The sequence below is a fragment of the Myxine glutinosa genome, chromosome 2 (assembly GCF_964187855.1).
Source record: "Myxine glutinosa chromosome 2, kmMyxGlut1.1, whole genome shotgun sequence".
NCBI classification, from domain to species: Eukaryota; Metazoa; Chordata; class Myxini; order Myxiniformes; family Myxinidae; genus Myxine; species Myxine glutinosa.
Window position 1 is genome coordinate 201,835,630 of NC_136262.1, and position 26,977 is coordinate 201,862,606.

The 26,977-nt window shown below is 45.2% G+C and overlaps 1 protein-coding gene across 3 annotated transcripts in view; it reads right to left on the minus strand.

Moving 5' to 3' along the window:
- The window catches only part of LOC137420927 (exportin-7), a 319,100-nt gene that overhangs the window by 279,302 nt on the left and 12,821 nt on the right, over positions 1–26,977 (minus strand). For all 3 annotated transcript variants that reach the window (XM_078772182.1, XM_068106440.2, XM_078772184.1), the window contains exons 7-10: positions 21,365–21,530; positions 20,950–21,023; positions 20,676–20,795; positions 15,583–15,729 (exon numbers count right to left, since the gene is read on the minus strand). In XM_078772182.1, coding sequence (XP_078628308.1) covers positions 15,583–15,729; positions 20,676–20,795; positions 20,950–21,023; positions 21,365–21,530 — 507 coding nt within the window. The remainder of the gene's footprint in view (positions 1–15,582; positions 15,730–20,675; positions 20,796–20,949; positions 21,024–21,364; positions 21,531–26,977) is intronic.

The window sequence follows — 26,977 nt, forward strand, 5'->3', positions numbered from 1 at the left end:
ATCACCCTTAGGAATCACCCTTTAGAATCACCATTTGGAATCACCCTTAGGAATCACCCTTAGGAATCACCCTTTGAAATCACCCTTTGGAATCACCCTTTGAAATCACCATTTGGAATCACCCTTCGGAATCACCATTTGGAATCACCATTCGGAATCACCCTTTGGAATCACCATTTGGAATCACCCTTTAGAATCACCCTTTAGAATCACCCTTTAGAATCACCCTTAGGAATCACCCTTTGGAATCACCATTTGGAATCACCATTTGGAATCACCCTTTGAAATCACCCTTTGGAATCACCATTTGGAATCACCATTTGGAATCACCCTTTGGAATCACCCTTTAGAATTACCCTTTAGAATTACCCTGGAAATTTCCCTTTACAATGACCCTTTACAATTACCCTGTAGAATCACCCTTTGGAATCACCCTTTGGAATCACCCTTTGGAATCACCCTTTGGAATCGCCCTTTAGAATTACCCTTTAGAATTACCCTGGAAATTTCCCTTTACAATGACCCTTTACAATTACCCTGTAGAATCACCCTTTGGAATAACCCTTTGGAATCACCCTTTGGAATAACCCTTTGGAATCACCCTTAGGAATCACCCTGTATAATTACCCTTTAGAATTACCCTGTATAATTACCCTGTATAATTACCCTGTATAATTAAACACGGTGGGTGAGAAAGGTTCTTCTTCTTCTTCTTCTTCATTTTTACGGCTGGAAGGACATAGCCAAATATTGAAGTGGTTTAGTTTGGACTATGCAGTTAATCACATTGCAGTTGGTGGTGTATTATGAGAAAACATTCCATGCAGGTAAATGGCTGCTAAATGCAAATGCTTCTCAAAACTGCCATCAAAGACTGTACAGCATTTCGCTGATTTTTCGACATTCATCAAAAGTCCGAAATGTACATTCTGCACGTTGAAAAGGTCGCTTGGCTGGCGAAAATAAAAATTCCATTGTTTAATACTCAATACCCTGGCTTTATTCTATTTTCTGATGCCCTGGTGATATTTTGATATTATATTTGATATATTGATGATATTTTCAATACCCTGGCTAACCACCGCTCTTGCAGGGAAAATGGCCTTAAAATGCCTGTTGTTGTTGTTGTTGTTGTTGTTGTAATCCTGAATTGTTCCACCATGGATCGCTCGTGTGTTTGTGTTTCCATTTTAATTTTCAGAGAATCAACAACACCTGTTAAACTAGATCTCAACTGGCCTCGCCTGTGAACGATTAAAGTACTCTTTGCCAAATACAAAAATATATCACACATCTCTGCAGTCAGTGGAGGACATCACTATTTTGAGGCAGTTCATTATGAGGATTAACAACATATTGGTTCCACGCTCAGCGGGCCCACTAATCCACTGGAGTGCCAAATATGGGGGCACCATGTCGCGCACAAAAGGCCGGAGCAACGAGGCCTTTCACGAGCCATCGATTTTGGGGCACATCATGTTACATCATGTCACAGCTGAAGGGAAGGGATGATCAATGGCTTGGGTAAAGCGAGTTGAGCAAGGAGTTGGCACACTGCACCTTCAGAACGCTGACCAGGGACCTGCTTTTGACATAAATGTTACATCCCGATTTAAAGTTAGATTGAAAAGGGCCATAATCCACCAATCAAAAGTGGGTTAGTAACTAAATCTCCAATAGTCAAGAGAAATGGTGACAAAACCTTCACTTGACAAAAAAGATTAAAATGAACCCGATGCCACTGCTATTTCGTCCTGAGCTCTAACAGCAGCTGTGTGGCTGACATGACTCTCTTAACCCAATAAACGCCCTTTTCACAGTGCACTAAAATCACTTAAGGTCTCAATTCCACTCTGAGCCATCACTACAAATGTACCTCCCTAAATGCACTCAAATTGATAATGGCAGCATTTGCAGCACAAGCTTCCTATTAAGGAAAACTGGAACCAACAATACACATTGGCATTTTGGTAACATCAAGAGGTTATATCAATGTATGCACGAGATAAATACATTGAAAAAGGCAATTGTTTTGAAAAGCATTGATGGATTTAGATAACTACATTGGTCCATAAAGAGCACTGTGACAATAATAACGATGATGGGAAAAATAAACATTACATGCATACACAAACACACATATGTACTGTACACACAAACACACATGTGTACTGTACACACACACACACACATATGTACTGTACACACACACATATGTACTGTACACACACACACACACACACACACACACACACACACACACACACACACACACACACACACACATTGTTGTGGTTTTTAGAACCCTCCACTTTGTAAATATAGCAATAATCCCTTATAAATAACCCCCTGTAAATGTTCCCATTTTTGGTAAAGGTCAAAGGTCGCACCCTAGTTAGGCCATGAGCAACATGGAGCACACCATAGGATCTTCTTTAGTTCTTTCATTAGTATGTGTTTCAGGTAAGGATCTGTTACCAATAGTTGAATCTGCGTTGTATTAATTAAATAAGAGTAGGCCCCCTTTTCAAGTCACATTCATATTGCGGCGTAGCCTTCCTCCAAATTGGGCTCCCTTGCTTGCCAGTAGCGTTCGCTGCCTGAATCAGCCGCCATTATGCACGCGGTCAAGCTGGAGAGGAAGGGCGGAGTGCCAGGAACGAAGGCGTGGCCCCTCAACGCCCCATCAAGGGGCGGACCGGTGAGCACTCACGACCACTCAGAGCAGAGGCCATCTCACCGGTAGGCGGATCCAAAAGGCAAGCGGCTTGATACGCGAGTGGGCAATATAAGCGGGTGCGTGGGACTACTTCAAGAGATGCGCAAGAGATGAGCCAGAGAGATGAGTGAGAGAAGAGAGGTGCCCGGGAGAACGATTTGAACCGATGCGAAACGAGTCCTTGCTTGCCGTTTATGAACTATTGGAGGCGCACAACTGTCGAAGGCTAAGGGACAATTTGTTGCATACTATCCCACTCCACCCTCCAGGTCTTTAAAACAGCTGTTCAGCACCATCTCTTATCCTCCCCCATCCAAAACCTTGATCTTTTCTACCCCTGCTAATTTCGGTCCCCTTGTGTTTTATACTTCTCCCACCCCCCCCCCCCTTCCCACGCCTCCTGCCCCCAAGCCCTCTCCCTCCCACATTTCTCCCTGCTCTCAAATGTTGTGGTTGTGTGCTTCCCCTTCTCTCCCCATCTTGTCTTCCGCTCCCTCTTTTTGTATATTTTGTTTGTCTGGTTGATTTGTTTGTGAAATAAATGTTAGCTCTTTCACGAGCCTCGATTCAGTATACAAAAACAAAACAAAACAAAACAAAAAAAACCGCCGCATCCCAGTCTCCCACCCCCCCCCCCCCCCCCCCCCCCACCCCGCGATATATTTGTCCGCTCACGTTAAACGCCACGCGAAGCTGCCAGCCGTTTGCCGCGGTACGAGTGAACACCCGGAGCGTGGACCGGCGCGGAGCGTGAACCTGGGGCTGGACCTCGACGCCTACCATCTGCTTGGACCCTTCTCTTCCTTCCTTCCTACCATTACCAACTCCCGTGTAAGTCTGTCTGTATTGTCCTGGGCATGTTAATTAAGAGTGTTTAAGGTTGCCCTGTGTCCTTTTATTTCCTTCTTTTGTACATTACCTCTTTCGTTTCCTCTTCATTATTGTACAATAAATTCGGTGTTCTTCCTTTATCTGATTTCTTCTCATCCGATCGCTTTCGTCCTGTCCCCAATTGAATATAGGTGGCACGATATAGGAACCGCTTATAATCGGGTCTAGTCTTTGTTAACGGCCTGGGTCGTGGCTCGCTTCGCTCGGCGTGTCCATTACAGCCGTGGCTCGGGCAGGGCTCATTTCCTCGCTTACTGGGAGGCGCTGGTAATTAGGTAATAGGATCAATTGGCCTACCACCCTATTCAGCGCTGACCGGAAGTGACGTCATAGCTCCAGGACTCGGACGGCCAGCTTAATAGACGAGGGGATTAACCCCCCCTCGGTAAGGGGAGCGCCGTACCACGAGATCCGCAACAATATATATACATATATATATTATACAGTCACGTGAAAAAGTAAGTACACCACGTGTAAAGTTTTGACTTTTCCAACATATTTCAACATACACCTATTTGATCTTCATTTCAACAATATTGACAGATAAAGGTGATATAATATAACAAATATCATAAAACATTTACATTTTGCAGTCCATTGTACAATTTAAATAAACATAAATGCAAATTTCGCATGTGGTTAAAGTAAGTACACCCCATGAAATGTTTTTAAAATCTTTTTAACATATGTGGACATATCAATATTTGATCTTCATTTAAACAGTATCTATAAATAAAGGTGATCTAATTGAACAAAAAAACAATGAAAAATTGACTTTGCAATAATTTATTCAACAAAAAATTAACAGAGATGCCATTTCCTTCTGTGGAAAAAGTAAGTACACCCTTGGCTCTAATAGGTGGTATTGCCCCCTTTGGCAGAAACAACCTCAAGTAGGCGTTTCTTATAACTGTCTACCAGTCTCTGACATTGACTGGGAGAAATTTTTGCCCACTCCATGCAGAATTCTTTCGCTGTACGATGTTTGAGGGGTTTCTTGCATGCACAGCTCGTTTCAAATTCCCCCACAACATCTCGATGGGATTTAGATCCGGGCTTTGACTTGGCCATTCCAGAACCCTCCATGTCTTTCTTTTCAGCCATTCCTTGGTGGATTTACTGGTATATTTAGGGTCATTGTCATGTTGCAAAGTCCACCTTCGGTTGAGCTTCAACTTTCCGACAGATGGCCTCACATTATCCTCAAGCACCCTGATGCAGCAAAGCTGCCCCAAACCATAATATTTCCACCAACATGCTTTACAGTTGGTATCAGGTTCTTGTGGTCAAATGCTGTCTTTGGTTTTCACCAAACATGTCTTCTGGTACTGTGGCCAAATAGCTCTACCTTTGACTCATCTGTCCAGAGCACATTGTTCCAGAAGTGCTGGTCTTTGCCGAGGTGTTCATTGGCAGCCTTTAGTCTTGCCCTGATGTTCTTTCTGGACAGCAAAGGTTTCCTCCTGGCACACCTCCCATGTAGATCAAATTTGGGCAGCCTCTTTCTAATGGTAGACTCGTGCACTTTGACATCAACAGTGGCAAGAGCTACCTGTAGGTCCCGTGATGACATTCTGGGGTTCTTAGAGACTTCTTTCAGCATCTTGCGGTCTGCTCTCAGGCTGAACTTGCTAGGGCAGCCTGGCCTGAACAAGTTGGCAAATCTTCTCCACTTGTAGATGATCTTCCGGACAGTCGAATTATTGATTTCAAATTGTTTGGAGATCTTTTTAAATCCCTGCCCAGACTCATAGGCATCTATAACCTTCTTTATGAAGGCCTCAGAGAGCTCTTTTGATCTAGGCATGGTGACGCCGCACACTTCAACAACAAAGAGCAAACCAAACTAAATATCTGAGGTTTAAATAAGGCAGGTTCCTCCAAGATCCTCTCTAACGATGTTCTAATCATTTACATCTGAGCTGGTGCACCTGATTCTAATTTTAGGTATTTGAAGAAGTGATAGATGTAGGGGTGTACTTACTTTTTCCACATGCGAAATTTGCATTTATGTTTATCTAAATTATACAATGGACTACAAAATGTAAAATGTCCATTGTTTTTACTACTGTCCATTGTCCATTAATGTCTACTACAAAATGTTTACTTCTATCTACTCATCCCAACTCTCTCTTCCTCATATGTGGTGATTTCAATTGTCACCATGCCAGTTGGCTGGGTGTGGGTACCTCTCTCACCAGCCATGGCTCCTCAGCAAAGGACTTCTGCGACTCACTGGGATTGACACAATCTGTCAATTTCCCGACCCGGATCTCAGTCAACGGAGCATCTTCTCTTCTGGACTTGGTTATGACTAACTTCCCTGAAAATGTCTGCTGCTCTTCTTCTGCTCCAATCGGATCATCTGATCATGTGCTTGTTAAAGTGGACATCTCTCTGACCATTCTCAGGTAGCCTGCTCAGCGTCGACGAGTCTGGCATTTCACTCAGGCCAACTGGCACGGTCTTCAAGCAGCCATCAATCATCTGGACTGGTCTCCCATCTATACCACCTCTGACATCAACTCATCCTGGGAATTCTTCCAAAGTAAATTGCTCTCTCTCATGCACAGATTTATCCCATCTCGTCTTCAGTTGTCATACCCTTCCTCCCGTCCATGGTACATGGAATCTTGTGGTGAGGCTGTTGCCCAGAAACAACTTGCCTTCGTCTCCTGGAAAGCAAATCCAACGGAAGGAAATCTCATTTCCTTTCACACAGCCCGAAACAAGTGTGTGTCCACCCTCAGGAGAGCCAGGAAACAATATCTCTCCGTTCTCAAGACCGAACGCTCTTATCTGTCTCCCTCTTCCAAATCCTGGTGGCGTCTGGTCAAATCTGTTTCTGGTGTTTGTTCCCCCTCCATCCCCTCCCTTACCTCAAACGGCTAAACAGCTGACTCCGCACGTGAAAAAGCTGAATGCCTCAACTCTGTGTTTGCCTCTAAAACTTGTGTCCCAAACCCAACCCTCTCTGTACCCACCATACCCAGTCGTACCCAGCTGCTCCTGGACTCCGTGTACTTTCCTCCTGACAAGGTGGAAAAGTTTCTGTCAACCCTCGACTCTGTTTCTGCAACTGGACCTGACGGCATCAGCCCACGGGTCCAAAAATCCTGTTCTTCCGCTCTTTCACTCCCTCTCTCTGTTCTCTTCACCCTCTCTTTTGCTCAAGGTCAACTGCCATCTGCTTGGAAATCAGCCAACATCACCGCTTTGCACAAAAAAGGTGCAAAAACAGATCCTAGCAACTACAGACCAATCAGCCTTCTCCCAATTATCAGCAAAGTCATGGAATCCATCATTGCTTCGGATATGAAATCTTTCCTCTTCTCCAATGGCTTGATCTCTGATCATAAATTTGGTTTCAGACCAGGTCACTCTACTCTGGACATGCTGCTTCTGCTGTCTCAACAATGGATGGAGGTCCTCAATGCCAAACAGGAAATTAGAGAGCTGTCTCCCTCGACATATCACGTGCCTTCGATACGGTCTGGCACCCCGGCTCTGCTCACCAAACTCTCCTCCTTTGGTATCCATGGAAATCTCCACGCATGGCTGGCGGACTTCCTCTCTAGTCGTAGTCAACGCATGGCCCTGAATGGGTTTCTCTCATCCCCTCTTCCTGTTCAGGCTGGAGTTCCCCAAGGCAGTGTTCTGGGCCCTGTGCTTTTTCTGGTCTTCATCAATGATCTCTCTGACTCTCTTGAAAATCCTCTCTATCTCTTTGCTGATGACTCCACTCTCTGCCGCTCCATTCCTCATCCCTCAGATCGGCAGTCTGCAGCCTCCTCACTCTCTGCAGACCTGGACAAAATCACAGACTGGGCAAACAAGTGTAACATGTCTTTCAATCCTGACAAATCTCACACTCTTACGATGTCTCTCCGAAAAGACCGACTGGACAACCCTCCCATCTACTTTCTGAATAATCCTCTCCAAGAAGTTCTGTCACTCAAGCTTTTGGGTCTCACTATCTGCCATGATCTTTCCTGGGAAAACCACATTTCCAAGCTGGCCTCCAAAGCCAGTCGCCGACTGGGCATCCTCCGTCGTGCGAAGTCCTTCCTTGACACACCTGAGCTCCTCACCACATACAAGGCTTTCATCCGCAGCTCAATGGAGTACTGCTCTCCCCTCTGGGCTGGTGCTCCTGCCTCACACCTAGCTCGTCTTCACGCTGTTGAAACCAAAGCGTTCAGAATCATTGGAATCTCCCACGATGACGCTATCTCCGAGGGCCTTTCACTTAATCACCGCAGGCAGGTTGGTGGTCTTTCCGTCTTCTACCGACTCCTCTCCGGCCTTGCTCCCCCAGCTCTCTCTGGGCTCTGTCCCCCAAATATTCCTGCAGGTCGCACAAGATCTGCCTGCAACCCTCTTATGGTTAAACTGCCAAAATCAAGACTCTCTGCTCACCTTCACTCCTTCATTCCTCCATTCCTCTTTTCTCCCACCTCTGGAACAAACTCCCTCACTCTCTTCAATCCCACTCCTCCCTCCAGGTCTTTAAAACGGCTGTTCACCACCATCTCTTATCTTCCCCAATCCAAAACCTTGATCTTTTCTACCCCCGCTAATTTCACCCCAAATCCACTTTTTTGAGGTGACTTTTGACTTCTTTCCTGGAAGTCCTTGGTGTCCTTGCGTTTTATACCTATCCTGCCTCCCCCCAGGCCCTCTCCCTCCAAAAACATCTCCCGATGTCCCTGCTCTCAAATGATGTGTTTGTGTGCTTCCTCCCCTTCTCTCCCCATCTTGTCGACCGCTCCCCTTTTTATATATTTTGTTTGCTTGTTTGTTTGATTTGTTTGTTTGATAAATGTTAGCTCTTTCACGAGCCTCGACTCTGTATACAAAAAAAATATATATATATATATATATATATATATATATATATATATATATATATATATATATATATTTCATGATATTTGTTATATTATATCACCTTTATCTATCAATATTGTTGAAATGAAGATCAAATAGCTGTATGTTGAAATATATTGAAAAAGTCAAAACTTTACATGGAGTGTCCTTACTTTTTCACATGACTGTATATATATAATATACATATATACACTACTGGTCAAAAGTTTTAGAACACCTCATTTTTACCAGTTTTTATTGAAATTTAAGCAATTCAAGTCCAGTGAATAACCTGAAATGGTACAAAGGTAAGCAGCAAACTGCTCGATGTTAAAAAAAGTTTAGGTTCGCAAAAACGGGAAAATAATGTAAATTGCAGTTATATTGTAAAAAAGGCCTTCTTCAGGGAACAAGTAATGGGTTAACAACTTACAGCTGTTCTGCAGCAATGTAAGTGAATTAAGCCATGAAAGGTGATGCAAACAATTCCTACAGGTGTCCCAACCTCTGCTGATTACTTGATTACAAACCCCCTGTCTGTATAAAAGCAGTATTGGAACAGACTGTTATTACACCCTCTGAAGCATTGGGACAATATTGCACTGCAGGAAGTAGTATATTAGAAACTGGAGGAAACTGACAGCAAGAGGTCTGGCAACCCAAAGCCACAACAGAATCAGAAGACAAGTTTCTGGGAGTCAACAGCTTGCGTGATAGGCGGCTCACAGGACAACAGCTTCAAGCACAGCTTAACACTGGTCGAAGTAAGCAAGTCTCAGTTTCAACTGTGAAGAGAAGACTTCGAGCTGCAGGTTTGACAGGTGAGTGGCAGTAAGAAAGCCATTGCTAAGATGGCAAAATAAGAAAAGAGGCTTGCCTGGGCCATGAAGCACCGCCAATGGACTACTGGAGACTGGAAGAAGGTCTTATGGACGATGAATCAAATTTGAAATCTTTGGATCATCACGCAGGGTTTTTGTATGCTGTTGAGTCGGCGAAAGGATGGTTCCTCAGTGTGTGACACCAACTGTCAAACATGGAGGAGGAAGCGTGATGGTCTGGGGCTCTTTTGCTGGATCTACAGTTGGCGACTTGCACAGGGTGACTGGCACCCTGAACCAAAAGGGCTACCACAGCATTTTGCAGCGCCATGCAATACCCTCTGGTATATGCCTAGTTGGTCAGGGGTTCATCCTCCAGCAAGATAATGACCCGAAACACACATCCAGGCTATGTCAAAACTACCTTCGAGGAAAAGAACAAGACGGTAGGCTTCAAATCATGGGATGGCCAGCACAGTCTCCAGACTTAAACCCCATCGAGCTGGTTTGGGATGAACTGGACAGAAGGGTGAAAGCAAACCACCTACAAGTGCAACACATTTGTGGGAACTTCTGCAACAGTGTTGGGAAGAACTTCCCGAACAATATTTGATTTCCATTGCAGAAAGAATGCCACGAGAGTGTTCGGCGGTTATAATAATAATAATTCATTTATTTTGTATAGCGCTTTTCAAGTAGCCCAAAGGCGCTTGGTGTGTGTGTGTGTGTGTAGGGAAGGGGGGGGTGGGGGGGGGGGGTGTGTGTAGGGAAGGGGGGGGTGGGGGGGGGTGTGTGTGTAGGGAAGGGGGGGGGGTGGGGGGGGGGGGTTGGTGTGTGTGTGTGTGTGTGTGTGTTTGGAGGGGTGTGTTTGTTTGGAGGGGTGTGTGTGTGGGGGGAGGGGTGGGGGGGGTGTGTGTGGGTGGGGGTAGGGTGTGTGTGTGGGTGGGGGTAGGGTGCGTGTGTGGGTGGGGGTAGGGTGTGTGTGTGGGTGGGGGTAGGGTGTGTGTGTGGGTGGGGGTAGGGTGTGTGTGTGGGTGGGGGTAGGGTGTGTGTGTGTGTGCGTGTGGATGTGTGTGTGTGTGATGTCTGTGTGTGTGGGTGGGGGGGAGGGGGATATGTATGTGTGTGGGGGGGGATCTGCAAAAGGTGGCTACTTTGCCAAGTCAAAAATTTAAATTAAATTTTGTTAAATAAAATGATTCTATGATTTCTTTTTTATCTCCAATTGTTTATTTGTTCTATGCTTGAGACAGTTGGGACATTAAACTGCGTAAATTTTAATAAAAACTGGAAAAATTGAGTTGTTCTAAAACTTTTGACCGGTAGTGTGTATATACAGTGTGTGTGTGTGTGTATGTATGTATGTATGTATGTATGTATGTATGTATGTATGTATGTATGTATGTATATGTGTGTATATATATATATATATCTACAGTTTTGAGATTGGCACATGTTGATCATTAAAGGTTAAAGGGTTGCCCCCCATAGTTAGTCCATGAGCAACACGTAGGCCACCTTGTAGTATTAGTTATGCCATAGTATGTGTAAGAATAGGCCATTTCCCCTAGTAATATCTGCGTTGTGTAAAGACATGAGTTTAGGTCCCTTCATTTTGCGTCCACCCTCCAAGTTCCACCTCCATGGGCATAATTGATCCCGCGCCCCATTTGGCTGATCCCTCAGTTTCTTACGCTTTGGCTACCCGCAGCATTTATTACGCTTTGGCTGCCAGCAGCGTTTGCTGCCCTTTGCTCGCTCACTAGTCAAGTAACACGAGGTCGGCCTAAGAGGGAGGAGCGTGGGGTCGGGGTGGGGCGGCGTCAAGGCAGTGCGTCAGAGGCGATGACGGCATGGCGTGACAAGGCGCGTCTGGTGAGTGCTAGAAGGTTCGCCGGGCGTGCCGATAAAAGTCACTGCACAAAGGACTTATGAAAGGACTTACCAGCAGGACTTGCCATGGCTTGAGAGAACGAGGAGGACTGATTTGCACGAGAGAACTCGCAAGGAGAGAGGACTTGGAAGAGCTTGATTGGCAGCGCAGAACGGGAGGACTCGGTCAGGACTCGCAGAGCACTTGTTACAAGGAGCACGAGAGAGAGCACGAGTGAGTGGTGACCAGGACTCGACTGAAGCAGCGCTCGCTTTGGGGGCATTGCGCTATATCTCAGTATTACGTACGCGCCAAAGGAAAGGCAGCCAGACGCGTCAGTGGCGAATATCGCCTATTCAGCCACGCGAGTGAACGCGGCAAAAGCCGCCAGTGTTAACCGCCAACCGCCAGAGCCCAGACCATACCGTTCGCCCTGTATTACCCCGTGTGTGCCAAACGACACGCGGAGAGCTCCTGCCCCTCTACTTACCATCTGCCCGGGACGAGCCGGAGGCCGGAGGGAGCTGCACGAGAGCCATCCCTGGACGCGGTGAACATCATCCTGCAGCTGCAAACCCCGTGTGAGTGTGTCTGTGTGTGAGACGGGCCCGTTTGTCCTGGGGATTAAGTTAAGACTGTTTTTAAGGCTGCACTGTGTCCTCTTTTCTGGAATCATTGTAAATAGTGTAAATAAATCCTGTTATTCCTTTCTTCCCAATTTGATCGCCTGTGTGATTTCTCCATTGGCTAAGTGTGGTACGAGTAAGATCGCTAGAACCGGGTTCACCAACTAAACGGCACGGATCGCGTGTACGCACCGCTCGGCGTCTCAACACGCGTGATTCGTGCGGGGCTTATTTCCTCGTTTCTGGGCAGCGCGAGTAATTAGGTAATAATGATTCTCGTCCTACGACCCTATTTCGCGCTGTCCGGGAAGGACGTCATAGGTCCCGGGTCCCGTCGGCCAGTCAAAGACAAGGGGACTAATCCCCCTTTGGTAAGGGGAAAAGGCCGGCGCTGAGATCCACAATATATATACAGTGAAACCTTGACTTACGAGTGCACCAACTTACGAGTTTTCCGAGATATGAGCCGTCGCTCGGTCGATTTTTTGCTTTGTGATGCGAGCCGAGATCTGAGTTACGAGCGAGCGAGCTTACGCCATCCGCCACTAGGTGGCCCAGCGAGCGTTCAGGTCACGTGGTTATCTTGCCGTGCAAGCATCTCTGCCATATCGCTGTTGCTTTGTTTTCGCATTTTGTTTATTTTGGAAAATTTCTTAGTTTTAACCATGGGTCCTAAGAAATTGAGTGCCAAGGGCAGTGCTGAGAAGAAGAAAAGGTTGATGTGCTTGGATATAAAACACGTAATCGTCGAAAAACATGAGCGAGGTGTGCGTGTTGTCGACTTGGCGAGGCAGTACGATCGTAGTACTTCTACGATATGTACGATTTTGAAGCAGAAGGAGTCGATAAAGGCTATAATGCCAGCCAAGGGCGTTAAGATTATTTCAAAGCTCCGGACCTCTGTCCATGAAGAGATGGAGAAGTTGTTGTTTGTGTGGTTGACAGTGTCAGTAAATACAGTGAGTAAATACAGTGAGCAGTGTGAGTAAATACACTTAATAAAACCAGTTTATTTCTTTACATTCTCTTTTATTATGTACAGTATATACGAGGTCGTGCTTGTTTATACATTATTTATTATTTATAAAGTACATTTTTCTTATTTAAAAACACGTAACAAAAAAAATTGGTGTGGTTTTTGGGGGGCTGGAACGGATTAATAGCATTTCAATTCATTTTAATGGGGAAATTTAATTTGAGAAACGAGCAAATTGAGTTACGAGCTCGGTCACAGAACGAATTAAACTCGTAAGTCAAGGTTTCACTGTATATATATCCCTCAGTATATATATATACATATATATATATATATAATCGGAAGACATTAAATAAGTAGCGGACGTAGTTTCAAGACGGTCGATCTTTAATTTTCGACAAGCTTTCGACCAACAGGTCTTCTTCTTAGTCTACACTCTACAAGAACAGCAGGCATGTATATAAGACAGGTATGTATGATGTTGATGTATGAATAAGATCCGCTTACTTGAATAAAGTTGAATAAAGATATATGAATAAAGTTGGCAATAAGAAAAAAAAGAAGAAATATCATGAACGCTTACTCACAGAAATGATATTTCTTCTGTAATAAGCATTAAGGTGAGTTAGTGTTAATAATATTTCTTCTTCTTGTATGTATTTTATTCATATATAAACATCATACATACCTGTCTTATATGCATGCCTGCTGTTCTTGCAGACTAAGAAGAAGAACCTGTTGGTCAAAAGCTTGTCAAACATTAGAGATCGACCGTCTTGAAGCTATGTCCACTACTCATTTTATTTCTTCCGATTATTCCTTTAATGCAAATGAGGCACCCTGCCCATATTGTGGAGTTTCTGCTATTTTACACACACACAACACACAAAACACACACACACACACACACACACACACACACACACACACACACACACACACACACACACACACACACACACACACACACACACACACACACACACACACACACACCTCGTGTGAGCGAGATCGGAGTAGGAGACCGAGAGAGACAGTAACAAAGAAATCGGGACAGACGAAGCAGAGAGACGCACAAAGTAAGACATTATATTATAGATAGAATGAGTAAGAGACCAAGCAGGGGACAGCCAGATTGAGAAAGAGCGCAATAAGAGATCGAGGGGGATCTAGTTGAGAGATACACAAAGTAAGAGATCAAGAGGGTGGTCAAAAGAGACACCACGTGGTCCAGGGAGACAATGCCAGGACCTTCATCTCTCTCTTACAACTGGGACCATCAAAGCTCTCCGCCCAGATTGGCAGCCTAAAACTCGCACAGTCTAGAGCGTGTACACGCGCACACACACACACACACACACACACACACACACACACACACACACACACACACACACACACACACACACACACACACACACACACACACGAATACTCCGAGACCTGGGAGGTCTCCATTCCACATTCTGAAACCCGCACATGGAGATAACAACCAACACCAACACACAATTGGATTCACCATTCCAAAGCCAGTTTTAACTGACAGGCTGGCTACACATGAAAATTCATTAACAAGCGTGCTATAATGCCAAAAGTTGGAAAGAATTTTCTGAGAAACCAGAACGGCACTCTGACGTCGACCAACATGCCTCCGCTCCCATTATTACATCATTATGCATACTTGTACCAAGTTTGATTTAAATCCCTTTAGCTGTTCTCCAGTATCACATTTTTACCTGACATGACCTCTGACCTTTTACCTTTGTCGCCAATATCGAATCAGTTTAATTTTGCATAATAATATATACCGTACTTGTACAAGTTTGGTCAAAATCCCATCACTGGTTCACAAGTAAGCACAGTAACAGAATTCTTACCTAATGGGACCTCTGACCCCATAATATGAATCGTTTATCTTTGCATCATTATACTTGCTTGAACCAAGTTTGACTTAGTTCTCTTCAGATGTTTTTAAGCTATCGCAGTAATGAATACCGATGGTAGACGGACAGATGCATGGCTGGACAACCCAAAAACACAATACCTCTGGCAACTTGGCCGGCGGAGGAACAAAAAAAAAAGTCAAACAGCCAAAAGTTGCAATGCATTAAATGACGTACATTTTACATCATCCAGCATAATGTACAGCATATCACATTCACAACAAACAACCACCACCACCACTACCACTATTACTACTACTACCACCACCATCACCTGCGAATACATTTACCTACTTGGGGAGGACAAGTAAAAGTTGTGATCGGTTTGCCAAAATCCAAATTACTACTCTTATATTTGGGGGCACTAGCCTGGTGTTGGCTTAGCGGTTAGGGTGCTGGCTTGGGATCCTAGGATCATGGGTTCGAATCCCGGTCGTTCGCTGAATTAACACCAGGGGGTTTGACTCAGCCTGTCATCCTTCCGAGGTCGGCAAATTGAGTACCAGCTTGCTGGGATGAATGATCCCGGTGTGTACCCCGGTTTAGAATAGGTACCCTGCGCATCGTAAGAGGCGACCAAGGGTTGGCGTCAGGAAGGGCATCCGGCCATAAAAACATTGACTCAAACAGGGAACCATGATTGTCATGGGGCCCGCAAGGCTAACCCCCGCTCTAGCGGGGAAAATGGCCTTAAAACGATCATTCATTCATTCATATTTGGGGGCACTCCCTAAGTAAGGATGCAACAAGCAAGCAAAGTTTGGAATTGGAATCCCGATCATGTACTGTATATGTCAGCTATAATAAAAACATGTTGAGGGAGCCTATGTTACTCTCTTGTTTGAGAGAACCAATGAGACACACCTGCAGGCTGGTCACCGTGAAGTTGGCAATAAGACGGATGACATCTGGGTAGTTCTCCACCTTCACAAGCTCTCCAAGCTGATAGTTACTCTTTAGTCGAGCAAGCAATCGGCAAAACTCATGGTAGTTATTGGGATCAGAAAGGCTCTGCAATGAAAAAGAGCCAACTGTGACTTTTACTGGAGAATTTTTAAACTTCCTCAAGTGGTCACTATAAACTTAAGAAACAAAAAACGGCTACGAAAGTTGGTACCATCAGCAATTTTGTTTTCCATGCCCGTCACAAAGCAACAGGAGATGAGACCGGAGCCACCCACCCTTCAAACCATTGCCACACCGATATTATAAATCGATTGTCACATATAATAAATTTGTCACAATTTTGTAACACTTCAGAATATCACTTCTAACAAATATTTCTCTCCCTTATGACAAAACTGTGGAAAGGTGTTGAATATACAATTATACAATTTAACAAGTCATGGGATGCATGCTTTTATTGACATTCCTGAAGTCGTGGGATCCAGCCTTTCCACAGTACTGTATATCGTGTCGGGCCTTTGACCGTCACTCTCAAATATGCTACTTTAGGAGTCGCGGAAGGCGAGAGAACGAGGCCATTCGTAGGGTTCGAAGATGGTTTATTGTAACAGCAAGATCCAGCACACTAAACTCGAACGGCAGTCAGCATGCGAATACATTTCCAAATATTTCAAAATTTCCAATTTCCAAATTCCCAAATTTCCAGAATTTCCAAATTTGAATATAAAGCCAAAAGCCCTCTTCGGATGGCGTGGCTCCGGCAACCGCGCGTGCGTCACGTCCGCACAACCACAAGTCCAACAGGCCCGTGCACGTGTATTATGCCCAAATAAGGTAATCACATAAGGTAACCGCCACATGCGGTTACCTGCCCATAAGGTAACCGCCACATACGTCCCTCCAGAATGCACTCCACGAGCCTATGCGTAGGCCGAGGCGACCGAGGGGCTGGGCAAGTCCTCGGGGGAGGCTGCCGAGGTTCCTCGCGGGCCTCCCGAGGTTGCAGGTCGCGGGTGCAGTGCCGAGAAGGCTCGAGCGGTGCACGCGAAAAGCGGGTGAGCCAACCGAGGGGCTGGTCAAGGCCTCGGGGGAGGCTGCTGAGGTTCCTCGCGGGCCTCCCGAGGATGCAGGGTCGGAGAAGTAGTTGCGGTTGTAGTTGTAGTTGCGCGAGGGTGACGAAGCGGCCGTGCCGCTAACGTCAGCGCGCGCAAAGGTGACGAAACAGCCGTTCCGCCAACGTCAGTGCGCGCGAAGGTGACGAAGCAGCCGTGCCTTCGGAGGGTCTTGGAATAGGTTCGCCCCTCCGGTCGTAGAGGAGGAGCCGAGCGCGGTGCGCGAATCTCATAGTCATGGCCGTCGTCGTTACCGAAACTCCGGCATTTCGAAACCGCGTTCGAAACTGCGCCCGAAGCCGTGCGGGAGAAGCCGGCGTCACCAGCTTAGGTGGCTTCCCTGGCTAGGGCGCGCTTGCCGTGTTCGTTCGCAGCCCCCGAATCCGTTCGGGGGCAGTCGGAGGTCACCAGTTAAGGTGTCGCGGAAGGCGAGAGAACGAGGCCATTCGTAGGGTTCGAAGATGGTTTATTGTAACAGCAAGATCCAGCACACTAAACTCGAACGGAAGTCAGCATGCTTATATAAAGCCAAAAGCCCTCTTCGGAGGGCGTGGCTCCAGCAACCGCGCGTGCGTCACGTCCGCACAACCACAAGTCCAACAGGCCCGTGCACGTGTATTATGCCCAAATAAGGTAATCACATAAGGTAACCGCCACATGCGGTTACCTGCCCATAAGGTAACCACCACACTACCAGTTTTCCACATGCTGGATGTACAATTCTTTGCCATCTCTTGCATAACGTGATTTTAAAGTTATTTTAGTTGTCTTGGTTATTGTCAAACTTAAAATAGTTGTTCCAAGTTTTCGAACACATCCTGCAGAACCCTCCATCAGATTTCAACAAAGTCGTTGTTACATCGATGTACCAGGATACCAATTCATCACTCTACAAAATGTGGTCATTTAATTTGACCACTGACAAAAGGCTTCTGTGCAGCTGCTATTCAGCAGTATACCATGGAAAACAGGGCTCTTAAAATTAGATAAATTACACGCACTTACACTTGCCTGACATCTCGATGACTACCAAAACTTTTATCGTATCATGTTGTTTGGGCTAGCACACCCAGTCTGCTCTGTCAAGCAATCTATGACAGGGTTCTTCTCTCCTCAAGTAATTTTTGATGGTCTGGGTTGGTGCAGTTTATCACATGATGAAATTTGCCAGGGTTAATTTGTGGATGGCTGGGATGATTGAAATTATTTTGTGGAACGTCGACAGTCAATTATCATTCCTCTTTGGGATTGCATTAACTCCTTCCTCTGAAAATGGCCACTAATTATTTATAGTCTTTGTTGATGACACCAATTGTTATGCAAATCGACCATGTATTGGGAAACAGAAAAGCTGCGTCATATGATTTAGGCAGAACAGTGCACATTGCATGCTGCCTGAGGATCGTAGACTGCATGATGCAGTTTTCCCTGGCGCCAAATATGATAAAACCACAGCTCTGATCAATTCTTGTTTTTCATTTACAGGTTATCACGTTCATAATGGAGTTGAATACACAAATCACACGTACACATGCAGATAAATACATGAGACATCAGACTTAACTTCAGACAAACTGCCACAGGGATTGGGGGAAGTAGCGTCACTTCCCAAAGCATTCTGGGTGCCAGCGCTGCCAAATTTTATGACATCGCTTTTTTCTCCAGACTCAATGGGGGGAATCAAGTTGGAATTTCCTCCTCCCCATGGATGCCAACCCTTGGGGTATTTTTCATGCTCTATCATTTATTTTAGGGCAAGTAAAACAAGTTATTAGTTTCTCGTCCCGACCCACTCCCTATTTGATGGCTGCCTCCTTTTTTGATATTTACTATTTTCACTCCAGATCATAAAAAACAACATTATTTTGTGGTTCCTATGAGCCTAACGCTCACACAAATGAAATCAATCTCATCTGCAACTATGATTGCTGACGCCGCACCACGAGCTAAGTGAATGCAATTTTCGAGACATGTACACGTGCGTAAGTAATATGTACAGTCAAGTTAGCAAGCTCTAGTTAGCTAGTGCACGTCACCAATCTCAAGAAAGAACTTCCTCGATAGCTTTAATCGAGCTACTAATGAAGTACAGTAGACCTAGGTCTTAAAAGGGTCTTCATTTGCGTATGCATCCGGAAGGCTGGCAGTAAGTTTTTGAAGCCATGGTTCACTCATATGGAGTTTGACAGAATCCAGAATTGGGAAATATTTTCAACGCATTTGCAAATGGGGACTTCAACCAGTGATTGCCCATCGACGCCAACTACCAGACAGCTCAGATCAACAGTGCAAGTCCGCATATATCTAGTACCGGTTCAGTAAGTACGCATATATCTAGTACCGGTTCAGTGCGTCCGCATATATCGAATACAGGTTCAGTATGTCCGCATATATCTAGTACCGGTTCAGTACGTCCGCATATATCTAGTACCGGTTCAGTACGTCCGCATATATCTAGTACCGGTTCAGTACGTCCACATATATCGAGTATCAGTTCAGTACGTATGCATATATCTAGTACCAGTTTAGTACGTCCGCATATATCTAGTACCAGTTCAGTACGTATGCATATATCGAGTACTGGTTCAGTACATCCACATATATCTCGTACTGGTTCAGTACGTCCGCATATATCTAGTACCAGTTCCATCGTCGTTTTTAATTGTATATGGGATTGTGTTGGTGGTAGTGCTCGTTTTTGGTGTGGTAGACTTCACCATGTTGTGGCCATATTTGATATTACATAGTTTTTTTGTTTTTTTTTTCCAAGAGTAAGGCGCCACCTCCTCTTTATTTATTTTTTGAAAATCCCGGATGAGAAACCAATTTATTTTACTTGACCTTAAATGCTGAGCATCAATCAGGAAAGCAGCATATGCCATTCTTAGTCTTTGGGATGACTCGGTCAGGATCAGGTTCAGAACCGCCGACCTTCTAGATTCACAGCGGACGTTCTAACCTTCATGCCACAGTGTCTGCTTGTTCCACCAGGAATCAAACGCATAAGAGAGCAGCTTATTCTACTGTTCTACGAGCCATTGTGTAGATGTATTAAACAGAGAATTAATTTCTACAAATGCCTCACATGAAGTTCAGACCCCAATGAAACTTGACCAACAGAGAAAAAGAAAATGGGAAAATTACAAAATCTTCTTCTTATCATGTCCACAGACAGGCAAGCACATGGCCCAGCCAAAACTGGACATTGTTGCGCCTTTTTGTTGAATTCGGCAAGATCTGCAACAGCAGGGTTTCTCTAGCAATGGACATTGCAGGAGATGTTGCATAGTCTGGGGCTCAGTTCCACATTCGCAAGTTGTCGGGCTGGTTGTAATCAGGTAGAATTTCCATCGCTGGAGGTTATTCGAGACTGGCAAGCCGGTCATTCCACAAAGCAATGCGGGCTTCAGATGGGGTTGATTGTAATGAAACAACACTGTTCATGAAGCTCTTCCTTGATTCTAAGTGGCTGAGTGTAGGTTTATGATCATGCAGAGAGTGCCTCTCATCTGATGTTTGACGGAGTAGCTCTTGCTTGCTGGCTACCATTCCTCATATCAGGGGGAGCTTTACCCGCCAAGATATATAGCTGTTGGTGTTTGGTGTTTGTTGGTTTTAAACAACCTGTGATAGATCGGCAGCTTGCATTCAGAACGGCATCCATCTTCTTAGCATGAGTAGATCTTTTCCATGGAGGGCAGGCGTATTCAGCAGTGGTATAGCAAAGAGCAGGCACACTGGTTCTCAAAGTTTTTGAGCTTGCTCCCCAACTTGTGTTCGTGAGCTTATTCAGGACATTGTTCCATGCGCTCACTTTTGCCTTTGCCTTCTCTATGTGGTTCTTGAAGGTAAGGCATCAGTCAAGACTGACTCCTAAATAGATAGGTAATATCAAGAATTACAAAATAAAATAAAATAAAATCAAGCATGTAAAATAACCTGAGGGTTTTCTAGGATCCGTTTAACGCCGTCAACCAGATGAGAAAGGAACTTTGCCCGCTCCGTGTTGTTAAAGAGGGAGCGACGAACTGAAGCTACCTGCACCAAGCATGACAGGACCTGCAACAGGTGGATAAAAACACAAGTCGTGATTTTGACAGCACTACAACTGTATCAAGCAATTCGATCTAGGCCTTCATTATACAGAACAGTATCACCATTTAATACATTTGTGTAGATATTTTACATTTTCATGTGATGCCAGGCCACTTACCAGTGGAGATAATGTTGGTGGAAGTGAGCAGTAAAGATCAAAGAAAAGCTGTAACGTTGAAGTATCCAAAAAAGCTGCAAAGCAAAAGAAACAAAAGAAAGAAACAAAAAGAAATAGTTAAAATAACTATTTTAATAATACTAACAAGTACAGCTGGTAATAAAAGCAAAGGAAACATGTGCTCAATAAAGTTTGTAGTTCTAACACAGGTCACTTCCTTTCTAAGCAATACATCATTGTGAGACAGAATAATTTAGCCAGGTATTAAAAGTACAAGCACTTTCAATTAATGATATAATGTATTAAAAAAAAAAGAAAAAAAAAAGTATATATATATATATATATATATATATATATATATATGTGTATATATACATATATATATATATGAAATGAGGTAGGTTTATGGCTTCACCCATTCGCCAGCTTGTGGGAATTTGCACGGTACAGAGATCATCAGATGACTCGTCACTGGCTGTTCCGATAAAGTCAAAGTTGAGACAGTTGAAGCCCAGTTTGAGGAGATGTAGGAACAGGCCATGCTGGTGTTCATCGTTCAAGTTCAGTTGTTTTCCCGAAGCCTGCAGAGAATGACTGAAATTGAACCAATAAGTCCATCTTTATAATTACAGACTATCAACAGGTTACAGCAGTGGAATCAACACATCATCAACGATTTGAAATGCAGTTGAAACTACCTCTTTGCAATTGTTATGGATTTGACATTGCAAAATTAACTAGAACAGCACTCGGGAGAGCAGATACCTCCACCAGGCTGAACAGTTTACGTTTTGTATCCACTTATCGGCCGGATCTGCATCCAGATCTGAACCAAATCGAATCAGCTTGTTCTTGTCACCTACCCAACTCGTTCACCAAGTTCTGCCCGAAGCCGTCCATAACTATTTAATAAATAATGCAATATGGTATATACTGTATCGTTTTTTGGCCTTATATTTCAATGCTGTCCATAATGCAATATGTCCATAACTTATATTTTCAATGCTTATATTTGGCGAGGTCACGTCTTTTCGAAGCTGTTCCATGCGCTCACGCTTTCGAAGCTAAGTGATCTTTCACAATTGTGTTTTTCTCGAGACTTCCGGTGTGTGTACCTATAGCGTATCTTTTGGAAAATTTTCGGTGCTAATTTTTCGTACATGTATAAACAATCGTCGGTTAATGCGTATCGAGTATTCTGAGGCCTAATACTCGTAGGCTTTGGCTACCGTACTGTCTCCGACCTTGTGGTTTTGTTTTTCTCTCAGCGATTCGTCGAATGCGCTGCAATTATTTTCGTTCTCTGTTTCGTCCCAGTCGTTCACCCCATACCTCATTGTTTAATATCTCTACTCAAAAAAAAAAAAAAAAAATTTTTTTTTTTCCTTCTCAGGGCTTATTCGTTTATTTGTTGCTCTTATTTGTTGTTCTTTTTGTTCGTTCGTTCTTCGTTCGCGATCACGCGGTTAGAAATGTATAATCTCTCCCCTGAACAACTATTTTCTCTCATATATTATAACACCCTTTTCTTCTTTTCCTACAAAAGGATGCTTTCGTCTTGCTCACCAAATCTATTCATTCCAAAAAATATATATAATACCATCTCTTACAGTTCATCCTTTCTACATTCCATAAACTATCCAGAACTCCACCCCTCCTTCAGTGTCCTCAAACGTATTTTTGACTCGAAGGTCTCAAACTCATTTTGCAAAAAATGTTCGTTTCCCATGAATCGTACACTTTTCAAAATCCAATCTCACCCCTCCCCTCCAAATCTTCCCCATCCCCCCTTCCCTCCAAAACTTCCCCATCCCCCCTCCCCTCCAAATCCTCCCCATCACCCATCCCTTTCAAATCTCCCCCCTTGCCCCTTCCCTCCCCTCCCTCCTAAACTCCCCCCACACCCCTCCCCTCCGAGACTCTCCCTCGCTCCTCCCCGCCTAGACTCCCCTCTCACCCCTCCTCCTCCTCAAAGCATCCTCCCTGCTTCTTCCCCCTTCCAACTTTCACCTTCATCTCCCCCAACCTTCTGCCTCGCTCTTCCCCCTCCTCAAATAACACCTCACTGTGCCTCACCCAATCTCCATCAAACCTTTTGTCCGCCCCATTCTTCCCTGTCTCCAAGCTATTCTGAAATCACTGACACACTTTCAACAGCTCTCCCTACCTCTTCCTCCTCTTCCACATCTTACCCTACCCCCCCCCCCCCCTGTTCTGTACCCGATGCTCCCCCTTCCTCTTCATTAACGGTATGGACCTCAAACATCCGGGGCCTTCGCTCAAACTTGACTGATCTCTCCATACAGGTTGCTTCTGACAAACCAGATGTGATCTGCTTAACAGAAACTTTCCTCCTTCATGATGTCTCTGATGCCTTGGTATCTCTCCCAGGTTACTCCCTCCTCCGGTATGATAGACCTGAGCCTCGTCCTGGAGGTGGGGTTGCTATCTTTATAAAAAACTCTCTTCCTCACTCGCCCTCCACTGCTCTCTCTCTCCACCTCACCCCCAGGAATACCTTTGGCTACGGCTTCCCCTTCGCTCCCACCTTTTGTTCATGTGTGTTGTACCGTCCACCAAACAGTGATGACTCCATCTACATCTCGCTGTCTGATAAATATGGACCAACTTCTATCTACCCATCCCAACTCTCTCTTCCTCATATGTGGTGATTTCAATTGTCACCATGCCAGTTGGCTGGGTGTGGGTACCTCTCTCACCAGCCATGGCTCTTCAGCAAAGGACTTCTGCGACTCATTGGGACTGACACAATCTGTCAATTTCCCGACCCGGATCTCAGTCAACGGAGCATCTTCTCTTCTGGATTTGGTTATGACTAACTTCCCTGAAAATGTCTGCTGCTCTTCTTCTGCTCCAATCGGCTCATCTGATCATGTGCTTGTCAAAGTGGACATCTCTCTGACCATTCTCAGAGAGCCTCCTCAGCGTCGACAAGTTTGGCATTTCACTCAGGCCAACCGGCACGGTCTTCAAGCAGCCATCAATCATCTGGACTGGTCTCCCATCTCTACCGCCTCTGACATCAACTCATCCTGGGAATTCTTTCAAAGTAAATTGCTCTCTCTCATGCACAGATTTATCCCATCTCGTCTTCAGTTGTCATACCCTTCCTCCCGTCCATGGTACACGGCATCTTGTGGTGAGGCTGTTGCCCTGAAACAACTTGCTTTCGTCTCCTGGAAAGCAAATCCAACGGAAGGAAATCTCATTTCCTTTCACAAAGCCCGAAACAAGTGTGTGTCCACCCTCAGGAGAGCCAGGAAACAATATCTCACCGTTCTCAAGACCGAACTCTCTTATCTGTCTCCCTCTTCCAAATCCTGGTGGCGTCTGGTCAAATCTGTTTCTGGTGTTTGTTCCCCCTCCATCCCCTCCCTCACCTCAAACGGCTTAACGGCTGACTCCGCACGTGAAAAAGCTGAATGCCTCAACTCTGTGTTTGCCTCTAAATCTTGTGTCCCAAACCCATCCCTCTCTGTACCCACCGTACCCAGTCGTACCCAGCTGCTCCTGGACTCTGTGTCCTTTCCTCCTGACAAAGTGGAAAAGTTTCTGTCAACCCTCGACTCTGATTCTGCAACTGGTCCTGACGGCATCAACCCACGGGTCCTAAAATCATGTTCTTCCGCTCTTTCACTCCCTCTTTCTGTTCTCTTCACACTCTCTTTTGCTCAAGGTCATCTGCCATCTGCTTAGAAATCAGCCAACATCACCGCTTTGCACAAAAAAGGTGCAAAAACAGATCCTAGCAACTACAGACCAATCAGCCTTCTCCCAATTATCAGCAAAGTCATGGAATCCATCATTGCTTCAGATATGAAATCTTTCCTCTTCTCCAATGGCTTGATCTCTGATCATCAATTTGGTTTCAGACCTGGTCACTCCACTCTGGACATGCTGCTTCTGCTTTCTCAACAATGGATGGAGGTCCTCAACACCAAACAGGAAATTAGAGCTGTGGATCTTTAGAGCTTGACATTTCACGTGCCTTCGATACGGTCTGGCACCCCGCTCTGCTCACCAAACTCTCCTCCTTTGGTATCCATGGAAATCTCCACGCATGGCTGGCGGACTTCCTCTCTGGTCGTAGTCAACGTGTGGCCCTGAATGGGTTTCTCTCATCTCCTCTTCCTGTTCAGGCTGGAGTTCCCCAAGGTAGTGTTCTGGGCCCTGTGCTTTTTCTGGTCTTCATCAATAATCTCTCTGACTCTCTTGAAGATCCTCTCTATCTCTTTGCTGACGACTCTACTCTCTGTCGCTCCATTCCTCATCCCTCAGATCGGCAGTCTGCAGCCTCCTCACTCTCTGCAGACCTGGACAAAATCACAGACTGGGCAAACAAATGGAACATGTCTTTCAATCCTGATCAATCTCACACTCTTACGATGTCTCTCCGAAAAGACCGACTGGAAAACCCTCCCATCCACTTTCTGAATAATCCTCTCCAAGAAGTTCTGTCACTCAAGCTTTTGGGTCTCGCTATTTGCCATGATCTTTCCTGGGAAAACCACATTTCAAATCTGGCCTCCAAAGCCAGTCGCCGACTGGGCATCCTCCGTCGTGCGAAGTCCTTCCTTGGCACACCTGAGCTCCTCACCACATACAAGGCTTTCATCCGCAGCTCTATGGAATACTGCTCTCCCCTCTGGTCTGGTGCTCCTGCCTCACACCGAGCTCGTCTTCACGCTGTTGAAACCAAAGCGTTCAGAATCATTGGAATCTCCCGCGATGAAGCTAACTCCAAGGGCCTTTCACTCACTCACCGCAGGCAGGTTGGTGGTCTTTCCGTCTTCTACAGACTCCTCTCTGGCCTTGCCCCCCCCCCCCCCAGCTCTCTCTGGGCTCTGTCCCCCAAATATTCCTACAGGTCGCACAAGATCTGCCTGCAACCCTCTTCTGGTTAAACTGCCAAAATCAAGACTTTCTGCTCACCTTCACTCCTTCATTCCTCTTTTCTCCCGCCTCTGGAACAAACTCCCTCACTCTCTTCAATCCCACTCCACCCTCCAGGTCTTTAAAACAGCTGTTCACCACCATCTCTTATCCTCCCCCATCCAAAACCTTGATCTTTTCTACCCCCGCTAATTTCGGTCCCCTTGTGTTTTATACCTCTCCCCCCCCCCCCCCCGCCCCTTCCCACGCCTCCTGCCCCCAAGCCCTTTCCCTCCCACACTTCTCCCTGCTCTCAAATGTTGTGGTTGTGTGCTTCCCCTTCTCTCCCCATCTTGTCTTCCGCTCCCTCTTTTTGTATAATTTGTTTGTCTGGTTGATTTGTTTGTGAAATAAATGTTAGCTCTTTCACGAGCCTCGATTCAGTATACAAAAATAAAAATAAAAAAAAATGCTGAGGAATCACTTAAATTAACTAAAATAACTTCTGACCTTCGACCTCTGGACCCAAAAATATATTCAGTTCATCTTTACAGCATTACACATACTTGTACCAGGTTTCATTTAAATCCCTTTAGCTGTTCTCAAGCATCACATTTTCACCTGACATGACCTCTGCTCTTTGACCTCTTGATGCCAAAATCTAGTCAGTTCATCTATGCATCATTATATGTACTTATACAAAGTTTGGTCAAAATCCCATGACTGGTTCACAAGATAGTGCGGAAAATTAATTTTTAATCAACGGGACCTCTAACCTTAAACCCATTGACCACATAATCTAATGGGTGCTACTTCCGCAATCTTAAGGACCGTTCACTATCATGGGCCGTCAGTGCTTTACTCAACCACACGTGACTTTGTGCAACGGCTTCGTTCACTACCACGGGACGTGAGTGCTTCTTTTACGTGAGTATTCTTTTACACGTGACTGTGTAATGCTTGGTTCACTACCACGGGCCGTGAGTGCTTCACTCCATTACACGTGACTGTGTAATGCTTGGTTCACTACCACGGGCCGTGAGTGCTTCACTCCATCACACGTGATTTTGTGCAACGGCTTCGTTCACTACCACGGGCCGTGAGTGCTTCACTCCATTACATGTGATTTTGTGCA